The sequence below is a fragment of the Vigna unguiculata genome, chromosome 3 (genome assembly GCF_004118075.2).
Source record: "Vigna unguiculata cultivar IT97K-499-35 chromosome 3, ASM411807v1, whole genome shotgun sequence".
NCBI lineage: Eukaryota > Viridiplantae > Streptophyta > Magnoliopsida > Fabales > Fabaceae > Vigna > Vigna unguiculata.
Window position 1 is genome coordinate 12,047,133 of NC_040281.1, and position 9,747 is coordinate 12,056,879.

Genomic DNA, 9,747 nt, shown 5'->3' on the forward strand with positions numbered 1-9,747 from the left:
GTCTCTATTAGGGAGGTAGAAATCGTGCTTGTTTTTCGAGTACTCCCAGTCCTTTAAAAATTTCAAAGATGGTTTCTTTAAGGTTGCAGTGATTGAGGCTGGGAGGTCAAATTTTTATGATGATTGTGATCGACCAAAGTTCCTTTTTTACTAGACGAACGACCCCTATAGATGTAAGGATAAAGTGCCTAAGAGCTCATTGTCCACGACGAGTAGGCAAATGTTGAGTTGTTTGAGCAATTTTTTAGGAAGATCTCGGCCAAAAGCATAGTGCAATATTAGCTTTCGCTTAGGCCGACAAAGGATATGTGTGGTGAGTGTACTTTTTGCTGTACTTTGAATTATTTGGCTAATATGAAACAATTTTATTTTTGTAGGTTACATGGCTTAACATGTTGCTAAGGTGGGTAAGAAGGAGGATATCTTCGCAAAGTTGAGAAAACAGATGGTTGAAGTTGCTCAAAAAGAGGGTCGATCCATGGTTCCCAACCTAACCAAACTAGTGGTGGAGACTCACATGTCGGAGAGTGCCATGAAAAAGACCAATCCCTTCTAAGCAAAGGGGGAAAGGGAAACACAAAAGCCAGTTCAGAAAGATAGCTAAGGGTGGTACCCCGGGATCTTCTACTAATGTCTTTAAGCTTGGTAGGCTGGGGGATCCCAGTCTTCGTTTGAGGAAGAGCATTGATCTTAACTTGACAGAGGAAGAGTTGAAGATAGTGGATTTCATGGATCCCTATGTCTCTATGAAATCCTTGATTGAGTTCCAGGCATAGACTATGGTGATGAGCTGGAGGGTAACAACTTTACTACAAAGAGAGTTGGTTTATAAAGAGAAAGAAAGGAAGGTTGTGGAGGATCTCGATGTCGTCCAAAAGAAGTCTAAGGAGGAAAAGGCAGAATATGAGAAGAAGAAAAAGAAACTAGAGGATGAGCATGCCAAGAAGCTGAAGGAGTTGAAAACTCGATGCGTTGATTACGAAAAGTAGCTCAAGGAAGTTGACAATGACCTTTCACAAAAGGATGGGATTGTAAAAGAAGCTGAGGTCGAGATATCTAGCCTTTACCACCATGTAATTACCGAACACGTCAAGGGCTTCCAAAATGCTTTGAGACAGAAAGATTACCTATACAAGGAGGTATCCATCGAGTGTTGTTTAAACATCGAGTGTTGATCACCAAGGTGACTGCCCAAGCTTGGGAGCTAACTCCTTCATGAAGGAAACCTCCATGGCTGATCTTCAAGGATGGAAGCTAGAAAAACACAAGAAATTCTATAAATAAAAGGTATGTCTATGTTATTTTCATGCTGATTTTGTAAATCATTTTAGAGAGAGAAACTCCATTGTCAACTTTAGTTTCTATTGTACATCTTTGTAAAGGTATGGAAGGAGGAAGACTACTCCATGTTCTTCTAGTATACATCATCATAAGTAGCTAACTTCTTCTCTAGTTGAGATTGGATGTAACTTCTAAACTCTCTATACTACACTTGATTATATATTTATTATGTTCTTGTTTTATGTGTTGGTTATTTGGTTTGCTTCTATTGCTTTGGTGACTTGGCCAATCATTATACCTCATTGACACTAGTTGCAAAGACATCTGGTCTAGTATTTAGATCCAATCAAATTTCCTAATGCTTGGAATATACTATACATGGATATACGATTTTAGTTAGTTTAAAGAGTCTTGTTCTTAATGTAAGGGTTCCTCTAGTTGGATGGTAACATCTTGTGTTTGACACTTTTAGGTTCTAACTCTCAAACATGAGGCTAGAATTACAAGTAAGCGTACTTTCAAGAACATTAAAATAAAGGACATAATTTATTGATTATTAAGGGCAATGCAGTTTGTAAAACCCGAAAAAATTAAATAATCAAATAAATAATTATTTAATAAATGCGGGTAGTAGAAGCCTTTATGACATTTAATGTTAATTATTGTGACATGGAAAGGTATTAGCTCAAATAGTTGAGAGTATTTTGATTGTGTGAAAGGACTTGGTTCGAGTCCTATGTATGTCATTTATGTGTTATTTGATTTATTATTAATTTTAATAATATGCATGATTATGTTGGGTGATAACATAATTATAGAATTAGAGAAATTAACATAAACATGACTTGGCTGAATTGGTTGTGCCTTGACTTTGGAATTGCAGGGGTGTGTGTTCAAATCCCTTTGGGACTGAAAAACTGTGAGAGTGGTGAAGAGCACGAATTTTGAGTGGAAAGGTGACTTTGGAATTGAGAGCAAAGTTGCATTTTTGTTTTGGGTGAGCAAAGGAAGGTTCTTAGGTACCACAAAGCCAAAGTTAGACAACCATTAGAAGCAAGGGTTTCCTGCATCTCGCCTAAGCGAGAAATCAAAAGTTGAGAAGTTTGAGTTGGGCATCTCGCTCAGGAGAGAGGTTCTCGAGGCTCGCCTAAGCGAGACTTCGTAAGTGAGCCACTATAGCACGCTCGCTCAGGCGAGAAAGCGAGAAAGCTTAGCCTAAGCGAGACAAGCCTGATCGCTTAAGCTAAGACTTCTAGCCTAAGCAAGTTTAGTGTAGTTTGTGTGTATTGTTTGTACTCTTTGATGCTAACGTGGATCAAGAGATGTTGTGCCATGAGCGGGTAGGTTCATGGATGGTTGTTAACATGTGATGGTATGAGCGGGGAGGTTCATACCCAGTTACTCTCATGTGAGGATACGAGCGACGTAGGTTCGTATGTTTCGTGCTCACATTTGAGAGATGCTGCGTGCGAGGAGGTACATGGCTGGTGCATCACATGTGTTAGACTACGGGCGGGCATGTCCACAGAGTAGGACTACGAGCGGGAAGGTTCGTAGAGGCAAGACCACGAGCGGGCAGGTTCGTGTGAGCATCATGAATCTTGATTCCATGGCTAAATTATGTTGTGTGTTGGGAAGGTTGAAAGGCCTTGGGGTTAAAGGTCTTAACCAAGAACTAACTAGAATCGAACAAATTGGTGTGTCGTCTTTATTTTGCATATTATATGTTATTTCATTATTTATAAGCTCACCCTTTTTGTTTGTGCTTGGCGATGATCGTGTAATTCTTTACACGGGAGCAGTTGATGATGCAGGTGATGCTACTAATGCCTGAGACAGAGAAAAGGGCTAGCTTGGGTTGAAGCTAGGGACTTATTATGTCGTTACTATTTTATTCTGATTTTTTTTGGAAAATTGTAAACACCTTAATTACTTTATTTGAGTAACTTTGACGCATTCAATGATTTTTTTTTCCGCATTGGAAATAGTAAAAGTTTTGACGTTAGATATTTATTTCTTATTTTCTTGATTTTAATTAAGTAATATCTGGTAGGGATGTTACACAGTTGAGTGAAGGAAGCCAAGTTCAATCCCAACGTCTTTAATCATCATCACTTCTCTCAATTTTAATTTCAATTTGTTTAATTTATCAAACCAAACCTTTACTATTGTTTCATTGTCAAACTTGAAGTATATTATAGATTACTAATTTAATTACCAAATCCTTCTCGATACGATCTTGTGTTGCTACAATTGACCAAATGCAATTGTTGGACATATTTACACAACTATAACTGGGTGGCAACAACTCTTCTCCCACTGCCGACCCCACAATGGATGAGGGCATGATTAATGTTGAAGATGCTACTAAGGAATATGTTTTAATAAATATTGTATGCTTTGTTCGTTGCTGGCCTACTATATTATGGCTGTGTTTTGTAAATCTCTTAGAAAATTTAATGAAAGCATTGGTTTGGTCATTGGGGTGAGGAAATTCAAGATAAGAGGGTTCGACCACTACCACTTAGATTAATGATTGGGAACTGCAAGGTAAGAGGGTTTGACCAGTACCACTTAGATTAGTGGCTGGAAACTACAAGATAAGAGGATTTGACCAGTACCACTTACATTAGTTGTTGGGATTTGCAAGATAAAAGGGTTCAACCAATACCACTTAAATTAGTGGTTGAGAACTAAGTACTAAAGTGAAGGTAACAACAAATAACAAATGTGTGATGGTAACCTCTCGTTTGTTATTGATATGAGTGCTTTGTTAAAACCTTCCTAGCTAAAACCCTTCTTAGGAATAAAAAGTTTGGGTAAGGAAAGAGTAAACATGGGTTACAAGTTTAGATTGATGAAAATAAAAACTTCAACTATAGTAGAACTCCATGTGGGACACGTTCTAGGTGTTTGGGACGGGTTCCCCAAATAATTTCTTTAGCTTGTAATCTCCCTTGCCGACATCGTCTAGTACCTTGAAAGGACTTTCCCAATTTGTTAAGAACTTGTCATCCTTTTTTTTCGCGTTTGCTAGTAATGCGCGAAACCATATCTCCTTTATGAAATGACCTTGGATTGAAATTATATCTTTTGGATGTTCTCTGCTTAGTCGCCACCTTATGGGGACAATATGTATCCTGCAAAGTCTCCTAAATGATCCTCTTGAATCCAAGGTCTTAACTTTAAGGGTATCCCATCTTCAACTTCTGAATGCAAGAAGGGGAGGGTGCTTGCAAAATCAAATCTAATGCTAAAGTCAATCCGAGATGCTGGAGTAAGATGTTAAAAGAATAATGTAAACATACGTTTCGTAAAATATGCCTTTTGTAGTAGGGTTCATGGGCCTTACCTGGTTTGGCTTTGATTTAGTAGTCTTAATTACTTACTAACCATGATAGGTGACATGATATGAGGTTATTTTCCTTTTAGATTATTAGAATGGCTTAATTGGCTAGCCAATCCAATGACATGTCATCTTATTAGGCCAACATGTACTCGGTTAGACCGTGTACTGGATGGTTCCTCTGGGTGTGTGGTCTTTAGTGGCCTTCGTAGGATATGGTGTCTTGGAGAGGACAAAGACAATTAGTCCTTTGTCAAGGGCGAGGATGGCTAGTCCTTTGTCTGGGACGAGGATGACTAGTCCTTTATCTGGGATGAAGACGATTAGTCCATCATCTTCCTAGGGTTGCTTCTTATGGCTATCTATCTTAAGGGACAAGGACATGATGTTTCTTGTCTAGGTAAAGGATAAGAAATCCTTCATCTTCCCTAGGGTTGTTTCTTAGGACCGTGTACCCTAGGGAACAAAGACTAGGGGTGACAATGCGGTCGGGCTTGGTCCGTTTAAGCTCGACCCGCACTTGTCCCACACAATGCGAGCCCACGGGCCAACCCATTTTTTTTAATTCTTATGATAAAACTTTCAATGCTAAAAAACTTGGAAAACTTTGACAAGTTTACAAAATTAAGCAAAAACTTTGGGGAGTTGGATGATAAATTGATAATTCAACATTTTCATCATATTCACATTCATACGTTAATGTACACGATGTATTCTTCAAATTTTAACATATTAAAAAATATATAATACTTTTCTTTTCCATCCATACAAGAATTTGGAACGTTAATACAAGAGTCCAGAAAAAGAAGTAATTGATATACACAAATGCAAGTTTTTTTTTTATGCGGGCTTGTAGACCAGCCTGTCCAGGCCGCGAGCAACCCGCGCAGGCTACGGACTTCTGCGGACTGAGCCACTACAAGCCTATGGGTTTATTATCTTAGCGCACCCTGCATTATTTTTGCGGACCTGCAGGCCGACCTGATGGCCAAGGCTATATTGCCACCCCTAACAAAGACAAGTAGTCCATACAATAAATATAATTAAAATATTATTATTTTGAATTATTAAGTTATTATCACTAGTGGAAAAAGGGGAATCTATGATGACTTATAATGACAGGTATAAGCCACCTATCATACTAAGTTGACTGGTGGCATTTTTGTAATAAAAGTAACAATTATTATGACTGGTAAAAAGGGATTTATTATAATAAATGAAAAGGGAACATTTATTATGACAGGTGCAGTGGACCTATCATAATAGATGGACGCGGTGGCAAAATTGAAATTATGTTAAAACTATATTATGATAGATTTAGAGAAACCTATCATAATATCTTCAAATCCCTAATTTTTTCCTTCATTCTTTTCTCTTTCTCGTCTCCATTCTTTCTCCATAATTATACTTTCTTTCTCAAACAGTCATGTTACCTACTTGTTTCACGTTGTCATCGCCGTTCCGTTCGTCGCTCCGTTCGTTGTGTCGTTCGCTATGTCGTTCGTCGCTCCGTTTGTTGCGTCGTTCGCTATGTCGTTCACACACTGTTCGCGCGCCGTCCGGTCGCCGTCCACGCACCGTCTGCGAGCCATTCGCTCGTCGTTCGCGCACCGTTCGCTTGCCATCCGCTCGCGTCCGCTCGTCGTGTTTGCAATGTGACTCCAACGTTGTGGTGTCGTGACCCTCTTCGCCTTCATTTATGTGCAAAATGGCCGCCGCACTTGCCAATGCCGACAACCACACTCAGGCAACTATCTCCTATCAATTTTTTTTTTCAATTTTTCAAAAAAATATGTATGAACATAAAATTAAATGAGGAATCTGATAAAAGTGTGTTTTTGTTACAATTTAATTCATGCGACACTTGTGTGCTTGGATGCTTTGGAGAATGACAATGCTGGTTTTGAAATCAAAGATGCCAATAACGATGATGATGAAGCTTCTCTCGACGAATAGGATCAATGTTGGGGTTTCTTTACTTTTTTTTTTCCTTTTGTTTCAGAATTTTATTAGGCAAAACATCTTTATGTATATATAATTTGATAGAGTAAGTCTTTTTTGGATAAAGTAAGTTAATGAAATTCTTTTATTTGAAAATTGTATATTGTTATATTCAGGTAATACTATTATGGATGGAGAAAAATTGAAAAAAATTAAAAAAACACTCACTTATTATGTTAGGTGTAGAAATACCTATCATAGTAAATTAGACTTATTATGACATAGTACATAGAAAAAGCGTATTTTTTATGACTCCTGCAACTATGATGCCAACATACATGTCATAATAAGTCCTTTTTACCTGTCATAATAAACTCTTTTTACACTAGTACATTTTTTATTTACTGAGTATCAAAATATCATTACTCGACCTTGATATATATATATATATATATATATATATATATATATATATATATATATATATATATATATTTTGTCTCTTATGACAAGGTGGACTTAATGTACATTAATAATATATTAATAATATATGTTGGAACCCAATTGTTTGTGATCAGAGTTCATCGTTCAAGTAAAGTTTTAAACTAGATCTAAAAATATTACATATTTTAAATCTAAACAGTCAATTTTAATATTAATGTCTCTTACTACCTTTCTTCTCAATATCATAGTTCATATTTGAAGTAAAATTTTAAACTAGATTGCAAAAAATTACATATTTTAAATCTAACTGTCCCATTCAATTTTAATATCAATGTCTCTCTATATTATACACCTTTCTTCTCAATCTCACAAAGACGTCGATATGTATTATATATTATTTAGCTTTTATTAAGGAAAAATAATTTAATGAAACATAATACATTTTAATCGAGTAATGATATTTTTATAACTCTTATTTTATTTTACTATTTACTATAACAATATAGTAATATAACATTTCCAAATTATTTTATATTATTATATTAGTTTTTAAGCAGTTGTATAAGAAATCTTGTAAAAAAAAACTTTATTCATTTAATTTTTTGTGTCCACAATACTAGTAGTGATCTTTTTATACGAAGTTAGGGTATTAACCATTAGCTTGTGATGAAATACATTTATTCCATAGTAACGAGTCTATCGACTATAGGCACATGAACTCCATGCATAAGTGCAATGGAAATACACATATTCATAGGTGAAAAGAAAACGAAACACTAAAATCAACATAAAACAAACAACACAAAAGTTACATAATTTATGTGATTATTATATAAATCACTTATTGAACTTCAGAGAAAGCATGCAGTGAATGACGGGAACCCACATCCATATCCAATGTAGAATGTTGGTTGAAAGTGGTGGAGAAGGGAATGGAATGTAAAGTGGTAAGACTTGGATAATAGGAAGAGTGTGCAAATATGGCTATGGCAGTGGGAGTTGAGCTTGATTTGCAAATTAAACCTGACCGGGCTGATCAAGATTATCGGGATTACCAGGCTGATTGGGATGACCAGGCTTACCAGGTTGATGGGGTCGACCAGACTGACGAGGTCGAACTGGCTCATCAGGATTGCTAGGATTACCAGGTTGACTAGGATTGCCAGGCTGACCAGGATTACCAGGTTGACCAGGCTTACTAGGATTACCAGGTCGACCAGACTGATTGGGATTACCAGGCTGATCGGGTTGACCAGGTTGACTGGGTTGACCAGGCTGACCAGGATTACCAGGCTGACCGGGTTGACCGGGATTACCAGGTTGACCGGGTTGACCAGGCTGACCGGGATTACCAGGCTGACCAGGATTACCAGGCTGACCGGGTTGACCAGGCTGACCAGGTTGACCAGGCTGACCGGGATTACCAGGTTGACCAGGTTGACCAGGCTGACCGGGTTGACCAGGCTGACCAGGATTACCAGGCTGACCAGGTTGACCAGGATTAACAGGTTGACGAGATCGAATACGCTGATGAAGTCGAATAGGCTGATTAGGATTTTCAGGATTACCAGGATTACTAGGAATACCAAATATATCATGCTGGTCGAGATTACCAGGTTCAATAAGCTGATCATGATTACCAGACTGGTCGAGAACAGGTTCACTAGGCTTACTTGGTAATCGAGATAATGTGATGTCCATGGTTGAAAAGGAAATAGCAATGATTAAAGCAAAATAGGTGCAATAGTAAGAGGTCATGGCTGATTGATTTTCAATTAGCTATAGATAGATGAAGTTAAGAGCAAATGTGCATGTATTCGAAAGAAGAGTGGCTCACCTTTTATAGACAATGAACATGACCATTTTGCCATTTTCTTTTTCTAAGTTGAGTTTCTCTTAGTTAAATTACATGTTTTGCATTTATGTGATTACTGTGTTGTTGGAAAGGATTGGAAATTCAAAACTAAAATATTATGCCCCACCCTTTCCCAATTATCAATACAACAATTATTACTTATTATTACGGTGGACTAAATTGCAAGTCCTGACAGGGAAGTCATTCTAAGTTTAAATTTTATCATCAAGTAATTATTAATTCAGAACTTAACTTTGATCTTATATTTCTCCCAAGGTAGCAGAATATACAAGGCACGCAAAATTTGAGACATAAATTCAACAATTTTTATTCTTAATTATCTTTTTCATAAGTTAATTAATGAACAGGTTGAACTTATTTGAATTTTTATTATTTAATAAATAAAAAAAGTAACAAACAAGAAACGAACACCATTGAGTAATTGAAATTAGGAAATTAATATATAATAATTAAAACGGAAAACATGGATTAAAATTTATTGGACAAAGTTGTATGTTAAGGTAAAATCTGAATTCTAGTCCTTATTATTAGAATATTTGTATCATTGGTTCAAAGATCAAATTCATTCGATGTGCAACATCGTTTTTCCTCTCCTCTTCATCCAATTTCCCGCTATAATCTCAATTGTATATTTCAGTCGTCAACCTACAAATTATGCAACACTCTCATTTCGTTTCTATGAATAATGGCAACTGCTTGTGTCACACTTCTGGTCTGTGGAGACCCAAAAAATTCAAAATTAACACAATGTTTATTATCTGAAAGTTTCTGTAACGTGTATATATATAATATAATATAAAATATAAAATATAAAATAAAGATATTATACTATTTTTAACTGTTTCTTGAAATCCATAAT

At 36.5% G+C, this 9,747-nt stretch overlaps 1 protein-coding gene across 1 annotated transcript; it reads right to left on the reverse strand.

Annotated features, from left to right (window-relative positions):
* Positions 1 to 8,029: 8,029 nt before the first annotated feature.
* On the reverse strand, positions 8,030 to 8,713 carry LOC114175023 (sporozoite surface protein 2-like). Its single transcript, XM_028059782.1, has one exon. The coding sequence runs from the start codon at positions 8,711 to 8,713 to the stop codon at positions 8,030 to 8,032; it is 684 nt and encodes a 227-aa protein (XP_027915583.1).
* Positions 8,714 to 9,747: the final 1,034 nt, after the last annotated feature.